This window comes from Pinus tabuliformis, chromosome 2_2, assembly GCF_031772625.1.
Source record: "Pinus tabuliformis cultivar Carrire ecotype Pingquan chromosome 2_2, CPIR1, whole genome shotgun sequence".
NCBI classification, from domain to species: domain Eukaryota; kingdom Viridiplantae; phylum Streptophyta; class Pinopsida; order Pinales; family Pinaceae; genus Pinus; species Pinus tabuliformis.
Genome location: NC_142300.1, coordinates 249,082,285 through 249,099,973, shown reverse-complemented (window position 1 = coordinate 249,099,973; position 17,689 = coordinate 249,082,285). Strand labels below are relative to the sequence as shown.

The window sequence follows — 17,689 nt, the reverse complement described above, 5'->3', positions numbered from 1 at the left end:
TTTCCCGCTTGACAGGCGCTGCATACTCCCAACTGCTGAGTCTGAATATCAGGTAATCCTGACACAAGTCCCTCCCGAGAGAGCTGAGAGAGATACTGCATATTGAGATGCCCATATCGCTGATGCCATAGAGTACTGATGGGAGAGACACGAGCTGCTAGTGCCACTTCTGGAAAGTCACCGGTGTCAAGTAGCCTGTATAGACCATGGTCCTCGAGGCCAGTAGCAACTGTCAGACTGGTCTCCCTGTCAATGATGGAGCACTTGTGTGCACTGAACATAACATCAAGCTGAGGAGAATTCCTCATAATCTGACTGACAGAGAGCAGATTAATCTCCATACCAGGAACATAGTATACATTTAGAAATATGAGCGTGCGTCCACCAGACTGAATTTGAACTGTACCCCTGCCAGCAACAGTGTACTTTTCACCTCCACCAAATACAACTGAGTCACTGAAAGGTGAAAAGTCAATAAACCAGTCACGCCTATGAGAGAAGTGGCGTGATGCACCAGAGTCAATGTACCATGCAGAGGAAGGTACATGTTCTGAAGACCTTTTAGCCATAAAGGCGTAAAAGGCAGAATCTGTCTGCTCGGAATGTTCTGCAACATTCGCTGTCTGATGTGACCCTCCCTGTTTCTTTTGTTCAGCAGCAATCCTCTGCCTGCAGTCTTTCTTCATGTGACCGAACTTGTGACAGTAATTACACTGTACACTTTTCTTCCTGTTAGGATCAAAAGACTGAGATGATCCTCTCTGCTGAAAAGACTGAGAGGACTGATATTTTGCAGCAAATGCATTTTCCAAGGGCACTGATGAAGTACCACTACCAAACTGCTGTTTCCACCTATCTTTCTGCAGAAGTTTGGTACATAAATCTGAAAACTTCAGATCAACATTTGTAATGTTAAGTGTTTCAATGAAGTGTTCATAAGATTTTGGTAGACTCTTCAGGGTAATGACTACCATATCTTCTTCCTCCATGGTCCGACCAATGGCGTCGAGCTGATCTCGAATGTCTTTAATTTTGTTGAGATGTTCCTGTAAAGACATATGTTCATCCATCATGATGGAGAACAACTGATTTTTGAGAAAAAAAGCTCTGCTTTTATCAGATGTCTCATGCAATTCTTTCAACTGTTCCCAGATTTCAGCAGCTGTCTTGCCAGAAGGGATCTGAGGTAACTGATCATCAGCTACAGAGAGCTTGAGAAGCATAACAGCCTCTCGATTTCGATCATCAAATTTATCTTGATCGGTCCCGGCTGTACCTGGACGAAGCTCTTTGCCCAAAATGAGTTGATCAAGACGCCTGTACTCAAAAATGGTCAGCAGTCTTTGTTTCCAAATGTTATAGTTGCTGCCATTAAACCGTTGATTTCCTTCTAACATCAGATTGGTAAGTGTGGCCATTTTCACAAAGAGAATACAAAAGTATGACACACAAGAACAATGTAGCTGACTGCTTATGCTGGTGAAAATTTAAAGAACGGACTTTCAGCTGTCTAAAACAATAGTAGGACTGCTAATACAGTTCTGAGAATACAGTTTGCCACAAGAAAATGCCGGTCTACCATAAGAGTATACTTATGCAATGTCAGATATAATGAAGACTGTCAGGATCACAAAAAAAATTTCCACTGATTGGTAACCCACTGCTGGCAATCAGAACCATACATACAGCAAATACAAATTTTGAAATACGGACCCACATATGCTGTCTCAGTTTCAAGCTTACACTGCTGGTAAATACCACGGATATATTTGGCCCACAAAACAAATACGCAGATCTGAAAAAACGATCTATGCTTCCGGCAACCACCACGGATGTATTGGCCCACGTGAGCTTTACGTCACGTCTCAGGTATATACGTCTCAGACTCTCAGGTATATACGAGTTTGAAATACGTGTCACGGTATCACGTCTCAGTATATACGTCTCTTGTCTCAGGTATATATCTCAGGAATGAACCACGTTTTTCGAGTATCCACGGTTCTACAGCATAGATTAACCACCTGCGAGATTTATCACACACGGATGACAGGATACGTTTTGACGTATTACAACAGGTTACGTATCAGATTAAAAAGCACGGGTTTCAGATCAGAGTTTGACTGAGGCAATATAACGGCATTTGCACAGGTCATAGCACACGCGTATATCCACGCGAATTACAGCATTGACAGCATTTGAGAATAACAGGTTTCAAATATATCCACGGAATGAGCCACAGTTGGCAAATATATATTCACGGATCGGCAGAATATATCCACGCGTTTCAAAAGGAAATATGTATTGACCACGGGTTTCAAATATCTATCCACGGGATTGAAATATAATGACCACGGGTTTCAAAATATATCCACGGGTTTTAAAAATATATATTAGCCACGGGTTTCAAATATCAAGACGCCTGTAGTGATATCCACCTCTTATCTCATAGCATAGCGGATATAACAAAAAATAGTGTGCATTTCCATCTACGGGATTTTGACAGAGTTAAAATGAAAACCACGGGATTTTGACAAAGTTGAAAAAACCACGATTTTGAAACCACGATTTTGCCTGCAGATCGAATTTTCAAACCACGACTCTGACTTTCAAGAATGAGTTTTGAGGGAAAACACCTGGATCACGATTGCTGAGGAATTCCACGTTGTGGTCGAGTAGCCGCCAGGCGAAGACGAAGATAGCCGGATTCCGCTCCCATGAAAACAGTCACCGCCCCAAAGTTATTTTCTTAAAAAAATCATGCAAGGGAAGAATCCATTTCTGTATCGAGATGGACGACTGTAAGCTTTTATCACAGCGAGCAAAGCCGAGGCTAAGACTCAGTGAAGGCTGCCTGGCTTACAGAGGGCTCGACCTTAGAAAGGACTCAAGAGATTGCGATGCAGATAGAATTACTGTTTCAAGAAGAATCTCTTAACCTTGCTCCGATACCATAAAAGAATGTTCAATGAATTAATTCACATAGAGCAAACAGCTCAATGATAATACAAAGATATTTACAAGAATAGAAACATTAGGTTTCTATGTAGAATATCGAACAAACAGTTTCATCTAAGAAACTGCTAAAAGAATAAGAATAGAAACATCTAAAAGACTGAGCATTACTAAATAGAAATATAGAGATATATTCTAATAGTTGATGCCCCTATTTCCAACGGAGAAGATGCGATGTGATATTAAACAGTTGTTAATAAATCCGTCGGGTCCACAATTCTATCGCAATCGGCAGTTTGCCATCTTGACATCTCTTCAAGACTTGCGATATGTGACAGATGCGATATTTCTTTAGGACGTATTATAATGGTGCAGCAGGGATGCAATACTATCGCAATCGGGGTTTCAAATGTAGTATCGTTTTATGGCTTGCGATATGCGATGGATGCGATATTTCTTTTAGAGTGTATTATAATGGTGCAGCATGTTTGCAATATTACATCACAATCGGCAGTTTTTTGTGTGACATATCTTTAAGACTTTGCAATACATAACTTCTGATGCGGCGGACGCGATGTTTCATTAAGGTGTATTATAATGGTCTAGTGGGTCCACAATACTCATGTCGCAATCAGGGAATTCGAGTGGTAATGCATAATAAAGCCACCGATAAAGCCGCTGATATATTAACTCCGATGCGTTGTGGACTTCTGTAAAAAGGTTTTATTACATGTGTTGTGAACTTAAAGAGTTTACATGGTTTAATAATCGGATGTTCCTTAACTCCTCCAATATGTTGACTTCTCCGATGTGTTAACTCTGATTATGTTAACTTCTCCAATATGTTAACTCCTCTGATATTACTCTGATATTTCATGCAATATCTCTGATATGGCTCTTACTCTTGGTACTTGCAATATTTCAATAAAAACAGATTGTAACAGACTCTTATTCTTGGCTTGGCTTGGCTCTCCTGTGGCTTCTCTGTGATTTCCAATGGCTACTCTTTGATGGCTCTTGTTCTTGTCTTCCAATGGTTTCCCTGATGGCTTTCCTCTTCGGCTTCTTGCCCTTGTTACTTCACGGATCTGCTTCTCCTTGGCTTTCCTCCTTGGGTCTACTGCTTCTATTCTGTCTGTATATATATATATATATCTAAGTTACCAAGATTTGGATACGGATCTGGATACGGATACTGATTCGGATCCAGATTCGCTAGTTTTTTGAAAATCCAGGATCCAGATACGGCAAGGATACATCAAGTACAAAAAATATAATAATATTTTTTAAATTTTAATAACCACATTAATTTATGTGACTAGATATTTATAAAAAAGCCACATTTATATTGCAATGTGACTAGATATTTTTTAAAATTTAAATAGCCACATTAATTTATGTGACTTGATCCCGTACAAAAAATATAATAATATTTTTAAATTTTAATATCTAATCTTCATTGTTTTAGAATTCTAATGGATTTTATTTTGTTTTCAAAAGATCCCAAATTTTGGTTACTAATTACACTAAAACATTCGACAGCCCAAAACCCTCATTGAGAATAAAAACAGAGTCAAATGTGAACTTTGAAGAATAGACAAAAAAATCAAAATGATAAAATTAGATGCTGAGTTGAAGTCTTTAACATTAGACGCTGAGTTGAAGTCTTTAAAATTAGACGCCGAGTTAAAATTAGATGCGAAATTTTTAATTAACTAACGCCATTGGGAGTTGGGACCACGACCACCAGTATTTACTATTCTGGATTGGACATGGGGGAACAAGAGGTCTGTTCTGGACCCAAAGTGGAGACAGTTTACTATTCAATGTTTATTTAACGTGAAAAAAAATTAAAAATTGAATGAGTTCAGACCCGATTAAAAAATTTAATTTAGCACTAAAAAATTATCAAAGTGTGAATTGTTGCCTGGTGAATCGTCCTCAGAAAATTAAAACAATTAGTCGCTGCCTGGTGAATAGTCCTGAGTCTGTTGCGTATCGCTGTTGCTCAACACTCTATGAAGAGCGATCGCTGCCTGGTGAATAGTGTGCAGCAGACAAATGCTCATGTTCGCTATAGTGTGCTGCCGGTGAATAGTGTGCTCATGCTCGCTATCCGGGCACTGTCTTTCCAGGCGCTATCTTTTCAACAAATGCCACAGCCCGCAGACAAATTTATGCTATCCATCTGCCAAAACAAAAACTGTTGTTGTCTTGCTGTCCTTCTCTGTTGCTATAAAAATGTCAATGTGTGCCAACAAACAGTGAGAAAGACAATGATTGACATAAAGCCAAATAAAAACCTAAAACTGAAGTCTACAAACTAAAACCCATGCTGCAAAAAATTTGAAATCTGGAAATATCACAGGAACTGTTTCCGATTTTGCAAGATCCGTTTGCAAATTCAGGGATGCGTTTCCGGCCAACAGTGATCCGCCACATTGCCGGTTCTTGGAAGGATCTAGGTGGATCTGGATCCGGATCCGGATCAGATCCGTGGATCCGTGGATCCTAGACCATGGAGTGCCGGATCCGGTGACATAGATATATATTCATTCCATATGTTGTATTCAGTCCTTGGGTCCTTCATGGGAAACATTATGATCACAAGAATTTGCTATCACAAACACTGCCATATTGACATCAATGACAACCTTGATTAACAATATATTTCAATGCAATCGTGTTCAGAAAGCTGTCTTGTGGAATTAAGAGACAAGCCCTAATTAATGTTTAATATTCTCTGGTATCATCTTTATACAATTGCCATTCGGCTCTAGATCAGAGTGAGAAGAAGTTGAACTGCTGATGCAATCTATTTTGAAATCAATTTAGAAGCCATAATTACATCAGCCACCCTAAGTATGACAATGTTTGCAGTCACTACCAGAATAAAATCTCGTTGCACAGATTTTCAGTTCCACTGCCCTATGCGTAAGTTTTTGATGATACTTTGAATTAATTAATAGCCTCTTCAGAGATTTTATTTATTTATTTATTCTGTAAGCCATCTTCAGATTTGATATCACTAGCCCAGTTGAGAAATCAGTCTTGGTACAGCTGATCTAAGATTGTTCTCAAGATTATTTAGGGTTTTAAGGAGATATTTGTAAAAGACATCCCCTGGTCTGGAAGATTGTCTTCCTGCAATGAACCTAAGCAATCAAGTAAATTTTGCAACAGTATTAACAATTCACAAGTTATATTTGCAAAATCTTAGTGACCCTAACATGTGCAGTTCTGAAGCTTTTCAATCACTGGAATCATGGGAAGAGATAGGGTTCGGACTTTTGGAAGATCCTTCTATTATTCACCTTGCAAGGAGAGCGAAGGTTCAGGATAATGAAGTCTTGACTATGGAAGAGCAAAGGTTTGAAGAGTGCTAGGCACAAGATTTTCATTTACAGTCTCTCGACCCTTATCTAGGGCATTTGTTCCAAAAGACCTGTGAACAGCAAAGATACTACTGACCCTCCGCCCTCTAGGGCATCTCATCACGAGCAGATGTCAATTTGGTTGGCAGTATAAGAGCTCGTTCTGAAGTGGTTATATCTGTGTCATATTCATCCCAGTTCATTGTGTGATGATTAGGTTAATTCTGAGCATAAATCCATAGCCCCAGAATCAATGCAATCATGGAACCTCTGTGAATCATTACAGACCTGAATGTGATCAAATCATAAACAGTCTTCAAGGTGAAAATTCATGTCTCTTGAGATGTGGCCTCGTTGTACCTGTCCCAAGCATCTAACAGTAATAGTTTTATTCATATTCATATATGTATGAGCTCTTTTGAAGCTGACCTGATTCAAAGGGTATTATGCAGCAAGAAAATTACCAGCATTCGAGGAATTTTTCTTACAAAGATTTGGTAGTAGTCCATTGTACAGTCATCAAGAGTTGTTGATAAGTAACACCATGTTTTGCAGATGAACAAAGTTATAATCAAGAAAGTGTGACAGCAATGGTCTGGCTTATTGACAGTTAACCTACTTCCTCAAAAATAGTTTCAAGTAGAAACAATATATGACATCATCCCTTGCAGTAGGCATCAAACTACTAATATATTGCTGTCAATAGAACAAGCAGAGCATGTGAGAAGAAACTGCTAGTGCATGCATTTGGTAATTGGAAATGTCTCAGGTTGATGAAGGCTAAAATGACCAACTGAAGCAAGACTTCAGAGGGAGTTATGGACAAGCCATATTGATTGGATTGTAAAGATGCAGCTATTGATGATGTCTGATTGATGACCCTCTCGTTTATCAATGTAAGAGGGAGTTGACTTTTAAAGTCAAGATGGAAGACCTAGTCTTGATGCACTATTCCCTGCACTTAACAATGGAGAAGTTGCTGATCTGCATATGTATATCTTGTAAGAATCCCTGGTGTTCTTGATGAACACCCTATCAGTCATATGCCTCACTATGAAGACTCTGAGTTAATCTATGGATAAGCCTCATATATTGGATAACTGCTTATTGAGATATCTGTGTGATTCTCTTATCTATAATCTGGGGTACAATGCTAGAATCTAAGTATATTCTGATGTTGGTTCGGTTGGCAGTGTGATGGATGGAAAGAGCACATCTAGTGCTATATCTCTTGATTCGGTTGCTTTGTAAGCACTTTTGAGGCTGAATGAATATAGCAGCAAGTATGGCTTATTATGAAGACAGTTGGTGAGTCATTTGTGCTCGTGCTGATAATCACCATTGTATATTGCGATATTCTTGAGTGGGATTCATTTTTTAGAGAATTCATGTTCCACGAAAACTCCAAGTATTGGGTACCACTTTGTTTTGATAAGGTACATTGTAGTGCTACCAAGCTCCATCATTATTGGTCGGATGAGCAGAATACTGTCATCCTTACATAGCCTCTTGGTAAGGTCAAGTTTATCTTCCTTCAAAGAGAGGCTAGGAGTCATGGATAGACCCTACTAGGAGGGTACTGATTGAACATTGAGCTCTGGGAGCTCCTGGGGGCTTGGGGTACTTCTTGATGTTATGAGCGACCATAGGGTGAGTGGTTCACCTTCTCCTATAGGTTAGCTAGGTACAGGGTGAGTGGTTTACCTTCCCCTATGATGGTTGTCATGTGTAGGGTGAGTGGCTCACCTCAATGTTTTAAAAAACGGCCGGCTCAGAACCGACTCAGCCGAGTCGGTCCGAGCCAGGCCTGGAAAATTCAACCCGGTCAAGTAACTGGTTCGGCTGGCCGGCTTGGCCGAGTCCATATCAACCCAGTCGGGTTACGTACACCGGCCCGGTCACTTAAAAAACACGATTTTTTTGGTTTCTTTATTATTTGTTGAGTGTGGGGGACTCCAAAGGAATTTAGTTTTTGTTTTGTTGGTCTTTGGGGTCCATTCCCCTCTCCCAAACCCTATTTAACCCACTCAACCCCTCTCATTCTCTCACAGCCATCTCATGCATTTGAGTGAGAATTTCAGTGAGAGTTTGTGAGGAGTTGTTGAGTTTGTTTTTGGAGCAGCAGTGAGGAGTCTTGGGCAAGCATTGTAGCTGGAGTGAGGAGCTTCTTGGGCAGCCATTTGGAGCAGCATTGAGGAGTTGGTTTCTTGGAGCAAGCTTGAGGAGGCAGTTTGTGCCTAGGGGTATTTTTTTCACTTGTACAAATCTGTTTTTGCTTATTAAATTTTATGTGCAAATCTAGAAATCCTAAATAGTGTTTTTTGTGAAAGAAATGAACATTGAATCAATGTTTTTTGTTTTTTTTTTTTCATTTTCAGATTGTTTGCTTTCATTTCCAAGTCAAAAAATGGCACCTAGAGTGAAAGATTCTGCTTGGGCATATGTTGAAATGGTTGAAAGTCAAATGCATTGCAAATTTTTCCATAGGAAAATTAAGGAAGGTCCTGGGGGGCATTAATAGGCTAAAACACACTTGGCAAGGATTAGAGGCCAAATTACTCCATGTACCTCGCCAGAAATTGGGGAGATTAGGAAGGAATTGTTAGCCAGCTTTGAGAAGTTTAAAGAAGATAAGGCTAGGCAAAAAGAGTTAGAGGCTGAAATTGGGAGGAAGAGGAATATACAAAAAATGATGGCTACCAACCCCCATTTTGATTTTGAGGGTTCTTCCTATATCCCTTGTACTGATGCATCCAACCCCTTCCGATATGTTCCTCCCTCTTTTGAGTCTGTTCAAGAAAAGGGAAAGGGTAGAATGAAAAAGGGTGATATGAATATCAAAAGTTATTTCACTCCCTTCTCTCCATCAGATGCACATGATACTCAAGCTAGTAGAAGTCAAATGCAACCCACTTTAGATGACCATTGGAAGAAAGAATTGAGGGAGACTGCTTGTGATTACATAGCTAGATGGTGGTATGATGTTGATATCCCCTTCAATGCTTCCCGTTCACCATATTATAAGCCTATGTTTGATGCCATACATGTTGCTGGAAAAGGTGTCAAAGGCCCTACTATGCATGAGCTAAGGGGTATTGTTTGCAGAAAGAAATTTCATCCATTAATGACTACTTGAAAGATTTCAAGGACTCATGGGCAAGAACAGGATGTATCATCATGGATTTAAGACATTTGTGGTTTATATCTTTTAATTTAGAAGCTGGAGAACCCACAGTAATAACCATTTTTCATCAACGTTTCAATGTCCTGATGATGGATCCCTGTTGGGATTTGAAACGTTGATGAAAAATGGTTATTACTGTGGGTTCTTTGGCTTCTAAATTAAAAAATATATCATCATGTCAGATGGACGAACTGATCAAAGAAACCGTACCATCATAAACTATCTTATCTTCTACCCATAGGGAACCATGTTTTTAAAATCAGTTGATGCATCTGATAAGGTAAAAGATGCGCAATTGTTGTTTCATCTATTGGATGAGGTTGTTGAGGAGGTGGGGGTGGCTAATGTTGTTCAAGTCATCACAGATAATGCCTCTAACTATGTTCTTGCTGGTAAACTATTAGAGGAAAAACACAAGACCATCTTTGGGACCCCATGTGCTGCACATTGCATAGACCTCATGCTTGAGGATATTGGAAAACTAGATTGGGTCAAAAACACTATAGATCATGCCAAAAGCGTAACAAAAATTATCTACAATCATTCATGGATTTTGAGCCTCATGAGGAAACACACTGGGGCAGGGATATTATTAGGCCTGCCATCACTAGATTTGCTACTCATTTTTTGACATTGCAATCTATGCTTTCACAAAATAGAAACTTGCAAAAGATTTTTTCCAGTGAAGAATGGAATCAAAGCCAGTGGTCTCACAAACTGGAAGGCAAAAAATTGAAAAAGAAAGTTAATGAAGAAATATTTTGGAGAAAGGCAATAGAGATTGTGAAGCTTGCTGAGCCACTGGTTAAGGTGTTGCGGTTGGTGGATGGGGAAAGATTGGCTATGGGCTTCATTTATGAGGCTATGGATCAAGCAAAGGAGCAAATAAAGAGGGCATACAAGGATAAAGTGGCTAAGTATGGGTCCATTTGGGCAATCATTGATGAAAGATGGAACAATCAACTCCATCGCCCTATACATGCAGCTGGGTATTTTTTGAACCCACAGTATCATTATAAAGCTAAGGAGACTGGAGCTTTGAGGGGGGAGGTTAGAGATGGACTGATTGATTGCATTGATCACATGATCCCATTGGAGTCTGATCAGCTGGAGATACACTGACAGGTCACGACCTTCACCCAATGCCTCGGGTACCTTTGGGAAGAACCTCGCAAAGATTGCAAGAGAAGCAGATGAGCCAGGTAAACAAAAATTTCAATTTTCAAATTCTTAATAGTTTTTTTAAATTTTGTTAAATCGTTTATAATTTGGAAGTTGGATATAATTTGTAATTTTGTTGAGCTAACTCATTACACTTTTATGTTTTTTGTAGCACAATGGTGGGAGGCTTTTGGTAGCCATTGTCCTGAATTGCAAAAGTTTGCAATTCGTATTTTAGTCAAACTTGCAGTGCTACTGGGTGTGAGCACAATTGGTCTGTCTTTGAGAGGATTCACACAAAGAAGAGAAACCTTTTGGATCAAAAACGTGTAAATGGTCTAGTCTATGTCCAATACAACCTCTGGCTTAGACGCAACCAATTGTTGAACAAAAGACCTGATTCAGATCCCATTGTGTTGGAAGACATTGATCCAACATCAGGTTGGGTAGTGGAGAGTCATCCAGCAGAGTTTGATTCTGATGAGGATCTTGATTTGGATTTACAGGGGTAGGCATCACTCGAACATGATGTTCAGTTGAATGCAGATCTTGATCCACTTGTACCAGCCTCAACCTCACAACCAACAAGTCCTCCAGTTGCAAGCACTTCCTCTGCTCAGCCACGACAGAAGCGCAGCTGCATATCTCATCTCTCAGCTTGCATCTGTTGCACAGCCTGCTAGTGCTACCACTTCTACAGTTGCAGTTAGAGATGATAATGAGGAGGAGCCATGGGGCCTCTTGTCTGACTTTGATGATGATCCAGAGATTGATCCACATGATCTTCACTCCTCTGGCAGTAACTACTAGCCAGTGGTACTGGTCATAGTTTACTTTTGTTGTAGAGGCCATTTCTAGCCTCCTTGGTTATGTGCTTTTGTTTTGATCATGTATGTATTAGACAGTGCACTGGGTGCCATTTTAATATAATGGATATATTCATGAGCCTACTTTGATCATATGTTGTCTTCCATCTATATTCTAATGTTGTGTGTTTGGAAACATGAATGAAAATCTTTAAAATTATGTTTTTTTATAAAAAAAAATATTTAATGTATTTTTTATAACGACTGAGTCATTGAAATCGAGTTGGCCGAGTTGATATTGAGTCGGAGTCGGAGTCGACCCTCGGCCGAGTCGGTGTCGGAGTCGGTGTCGGAGTCGGAGTTTTAAAACATTGGTTCACCTTCCCCTACGATTGATGAGATATGCATAGGATGAGTGGTTCACCTTCTCCTGGCATATGAGTAGGATGAGTGGTTCACCTTCTTCTGTCGATACCCCTATGAGAGATGCATATAGGCATCTGTGGGTTGTCATGTGTAGACACGTCGATGGGACATGATTCATCTTTTCTCCACATGTAGGATGTTCATTCCCTACAATTGATGGTTGACATGTTGATGGGACGTGGTTCATCCTTTCCCCATGTGTAGGATCCTTCCTACAATTGATGGTTAGCATGCATGTAGGACGTGGTTCATCCTTCCCCCACTCTTTGTGGTTTGCATACGTGTAGGATGTGGTTTATCCTTTCCCTACGTATGATTGTGACGTGTGACTGTAGGATATCGTTTATCCTTTCTCTACATATGATTGTGACTTGTGACTGTAGGATGTGGTTCATCCTTTTCCTACGTGTGGCTGTGAGCAGGATGTGATTTGTTCTTTCCCTACTATTGCCCTAGTATCATCCTACCCATGTAGTCTGGGAGACCTGGGAAGTACCTCTCATCTGGTCAATGAGTTGAGAAAAGTGGATAGGAACCATAGCACTACCGATGGATGCATTGTGTACTGTCATACTTCCTATGTCTAGGATGAATGATGTTTTGATCACCTGGTATCAAGTCTTGGATATGTGGAATGACTTTTGTCAATAGAGAGTGGCAAGGTCTGATGACTCACTCTCAACCAATTCTTCTTCTTTATTGATATCAATGTTCAATAGAGTTGAGACGAGTTGCAGAGATGGTACATATTAATAGGGTGGCATGATGATCAATGATCAAATATTGGTAGGTGGAATTCTCCCTAGTTGAGAGGGAGTGTTAAAATTGGCAACTAGGGTCAAATTCCACTTTGGACAACTCATATGATGGAGATGATTATTGCAATAAATTCCTCTTTTTGAGAGGACCAAAATCGGCCTCAAGATCACCAAAATTGGATAAGGGAAAATATATTTTTGAATACAAGCCCACTCATGAGTAACTCACCAAGGTCGGTCTGGGGTAAATTAACCAAGTTAAACCCCTGTCCAACTACTATAAAAGGAAGTGACCTCTATCCTCATTAGACACTTCGATACCTCATTCTTATCCTCTCTGAAATAGTCGTAGAAGAAGAATATCTCTAGCGAAGATGATGAGGGCAAGGTTGGCATCGTTTTAGTCATCTCCAAGGGCCGAGTTCCATAGGCAGGAGGCCGAGATTGATTTGAGAAAGTCTGGGCACATTTGTGAATTGTTTTGGGCTCTTTTATCTTCATTACAGGTCCAAATTTGAGCAGAGAGGAGCCGCATCTGTTGAGGGTTGTTTTGGTGATGTTTTGGGACTTTTTCAGGTGGAGTCTTTCTCCTAGAAGTAGGCCTCATTATTCAGGAGCACTTCTAGGAGAGCCGCAGGCCTTATCTTCCTTAGATTAAGAGGTTGTGTGATTGATTGTGGCTACAGAAGGGCCAAAGACCTAATCTCCTTCTACTTGGAGGCCATGAGGAATATTAGAGGGCTGGAAATAGCCTTGGACAGTTGAGGAATGTGGGCAGACTAGCTTGAAGGGAGGCCATAGCCAAAGGAGGAGTCCAAGTGCAGTGGAAGAGGGTTGTAGCAGCTTATCAACAAGCCCTAACCAAATAACCAGAAAATAGAAGCCTCTACCACAGTATGATACGAACCCTTGAGGGTACTATTTGTATACTCCAGATTTGCAATTTTGAGCCATCTATTTATCTAAGGAGCAGTGATATTGATCTTCAAAATTGGCAAGCTAATTTTGACCTTGAATTATTGTACTCTCTCTCTGCTGAGCATTTGATATTAATAATAAGAAGAATTGATCAAGGGTTCCCCATCTTGGGGTTTTTCCTTGGCTTGTGCCATATCCTTGTGTTCTCTTGTCTTGGCTTGCCTTCTTCATTTATTATATATGTTCTTTCTTCTGTTACTATCAATATGATGACGATTTATGTGAATAAAATGAATTGATAAATGGGCTATATGAAATGTTGAAGTAACTATCCTAACTCCTAAGGAAAGAGCATGTTAACCAAAATTAACATGTTATCAGAGCTAGGTAAGGACAAGCCCAAGCAAGGGAAGGAATGCAATCACAAGGGAAGTTATCAAGTTTCCATCAAGCAAGGGACTATTAGAATTCAAGTTTGGGTATATTTCACTGTTCAGAGCTTGCATTGGGTGCTTGCTTGAATTCAAGTTTGGATGAGTTGGGCATCGGGTGGTTAGAACTCCAGGGGAGGTATCGTTAATATAGCCTTTGCTATCTTTCCCTAGGTTTCTCTCTCACAACCTACACTAGAGACTAGCTTCAAAATAGTTGAGAGGAAGGATTTATTTAGTTGGGCATATAATTTAAAATAAACGAAGATCTTGCATTTCACTTAGATTTTAGTTGTTGCATTTCATATAGGGTAGTGAAGCTCCCTAAAGTAGCAACTGTTCATCTGGTGGCTTGGTCCATATTTCACGTAAAGCAAGTATTTTGACTCCATTTAAAGCACGGATATTTCACGATAATCTAATCAAATCACTAAACTTGCTAAATTAACCAAGTTGCTAGGCCACTCAGTTGTGTCTCACGGACTTGTCAGTTGTCGACTGGTCTTGCATCTTCACATTTCATAGGGACTACCCCGCATAGCCTGTTGTAGGGAGACAACTAGAACAGAGAGGGCGACAATTAGAGTGACAACCCTTGTCCTAAACGTTGTCACATCTTACATGTACAATTTGGGCGACAACACATTCCATAGCCACCCAAATTTCAATCTTGAATCAACTACAAACCAACCCATGAAATTCTAAAAGTAAACCCTTGAACCAACTCCAAATCAACCCTTCAATCAACTCCACAGATCATCCTAAGAAACTCAACTCAAAAACTCCAATTGTGGGAATTAATTGTGGAGGGTGGGGACCTCTTTAAATATCATTTTGGGGATTAGGGTTAGGTTTTTTTATTTTTTTTTATATTTTCTATTTTTTTTTTTAATTTAAAAAATATATATTTAAGTTCAAGTGGTCTCCATCATCGGTTGTATGGTTCCATATAGAACTGGCTCGATTTGACATTTACAATTAGTTCCATATGGAACTGGCTTTTTCTAGTTTGAAACCTTAATCAAAATAGTATACGCCCAGAACCAGTCGGTTTTGCCAAAAGTAATCCTTTTTTGATAAGTTGCATGAAACTTCTAGTCAAATGCCATCTTTATAACAGGGAACATAAACTTAAGATTAAGGGACAATTCTTAATTGGAGAATACTTATCTTCTTATGGCGTTGTTCTTCTACCTTCACCTTACTTTTTAAAAGCATGTAAAGCATCTAGCTTATCCTAAAGAAAGAAGATCCATAATTTCTATGAAAATTCATCAATAAGAAGCAAAAAATACCTTGACAATGATGGTGTTATTGTCAAACCACAACCACTCTACTTCCTCCTATGCCAATGAAGTCCTTGTGCTGCTCTCCTACCAATCATGATGCAGGTCTCCTTTATTTCTTCTGAGTATTAGGCAAACCCTTAACCATCTCTAAACTACTTAGAAGAGAAAGATGTTGAAACTCAAATGCCCATACATTTGATGTCAAAGTGCGTTCGCATCAATATCTCTTTTGTAATCCATTTCCTATGAATCTACCACAACCCCTGTTTTCTTGACTACCATGGCCATTGAGTTCTCCATTGTCACACCTTTGACATTGTACATCCCATTATTGTCCACCCCTAAGGCTATAATCTTTCCTTCAAATCCTTAACCAAGACTTTGTGTGTGGTGTACGCAACTTCTACGTGTAACTTTGCTTTCCAATTTGTCTAACAAAAAGCAATTTTCTACTTATTCCAAGAATGTAAAGAATGTTCTAAAACAAGAACTTGTTACCATTTATTAATTGTAGCCGCACACTCTCATACCCTTCAACCACACGAGTTTTTCTTTTTCCTTGATCAAATAACTCTATTGTGGGCTTAGCTTTCACAAAGTACACATACCAATTCTTCCTATTTGTTATATGCTAAGAGATGTTAGTGTCAAAATACCACGTCTCCCTCACATCCAAAGGCATCAACATGCTTCCATCCACCATGATGTTGAGTATCTCTATGCAGGCTTGCCACTTTGAACAAACTCCAAAAACAGAACAAAATAACTTTAGAAATTTAATCCCTTAACTAAAAAAACATACCTCTTACACTTTTCTCCTGCCACTTCTATCAAATTTTTAACTAACATTATGGGTAACCTTAGGAGTGATTTCTTACTTCCAACTATGATTTTCATCTTGAATTTTCTCATTGTTTCTTGGTCTTCCAATCCAAGCCCCAACCCTTGCTTGCTAGTTTTGGCTTGAGTGGTCCACAGTGACATCTCCAACACAATATTGTACATCTGAAGTTTATTTATAAACATGGATTTGATCTTTAAAATATGACTTAACATCATCAATGACATGTGACTTAATTACCTTAACTCACTTTGTACGACATGACTATATTATATTCCTCATAATAAAGTATATGACCATTATTATAATAAAATAACAATAGGATGCAAACTCTATTCAACTTCCTTTTCTTCTTAGAGCTAGCCTTTTTTTGGAAACATATCTCATGAGTGTCACAAGGGTTCTTTCTGGTTAACTGACTCTTACTAAATACATTGCATCCAGATTTGAAAACAATGTCAAAGCGACTGGAAAGTGAGCAATACTATGTAACACTGGACATGTTCGTTGCAGATGTGAAGAGGATGTTTACAAATGCACGGACATATAATACCCATGAAACTATTTATTATAAATGTGCAAACAGGTAAGGAAAATGTGTGCTTAACGACCTTCTTGTACGGAGCGAATTCTTATGTTGAGACTGACAAAGTAATAATGATTAAGGTGATTATCTCACAGGTTGGATTCCTACTTTTTTAACAAACTTCAAGCTGGAACTCAGGTTAATAACAAGAGTCAGCAATGATGGAATTGTCATCATAATTTCCTTTATTCAAATCAAACAAGCACTGGCTGTGCCTGCATGGTGCTGTGCTTTATGCTTTTGCATGGTTTTCCTATAAGATGTATGAATTTGCACTGTGGTGCAATTTTATGAATTAAACTCAAATGGAAAGGTTGCCGACTTTTAACTATAGCTCTCGTAGATTTCCTCTGTTGGCATGGAAGTAATTGGTGTTGCCACAGAAGAAGTTGGATTTTTCTTATATTTTTTTACACAAGCTGTTGTGTTTATAATTCTGCTTGTTAGTGTGAATAATGTCAATACTTTGATCTTCCTTGAATTTGTGGGGATAATGATATTTCTTTTTTGGGAAAGCTATGTGCTATAACAATAAATGCACCAATTGGTTTTTGGTTTGTCCATATAAAATTTAACCTGTCTTGACCAGACCTTTATTTTCAGTAAATATTGCATTTCTGAGGGGTTTAATTCCTTGAAATATTAAAATGGTGCATCCGTAATAGGGATTTTTGGCTTTGTGGAATGTCACCGGATCCCATGCATTTGGAAATTGAAGGAAACAACGGCACGCTAAGTAAATATTTTTTCTTTCTAAATACTACTTAAAAGCTAATGTTAAGGCAAAGAGTGTGTGCTCAATCTTAGTTGGTCATCTGTAGGATTGTAATCATAATTTTGACTCGTTATAATTTTGTGATGTTATTCATCCAAACTTCTGATATTTCTTTTTAGTTATTGTCCATGCAGAATAGTTTATCAAAACGTTACAACATTTTTGCGGGAATGTTAACAAAAGAGAGC

At 39.0% G+C, this 17,689-nt stretch overlaps 1 protein-coding gene across 5 annotated transcripts in view; it reads left to right on the top strand.

Annotated features, from left to right (window-relative positions):
• Positions 1-17,278, top strand: part of LOC149192225 (histone acetyltransferase GCN5-like) — a 427,304-nt gene extending 410,026 nt beyond the window's left edge. For 2 of the 5 annotated variants that reach the window (XM_089404506.1, XM_089404507.1), the window contains exons 12-13: positions 16,585-16,726; positions 16,822-17,278. In XM_089404506.1, coding sequence (XP_089260632.1) covers positions 16,585-16,726; positions 16,822-16,888 — 209 coding nt within the window. In that variant the 3' untranslated portion in view covers positions 16,889-17,278. Of the gene's footprint in view, positions 1-16,584; positions 16,727-16,806 lie in introns of all 5 variants that reach the window. The other 3 variants (XM_089404509.1, XM_089404510.1, XM_089404508.1) reach the window with 3 other exon arrangements.
• Positions 17,279-17,689: the final 411 nt, after the last annotated feature.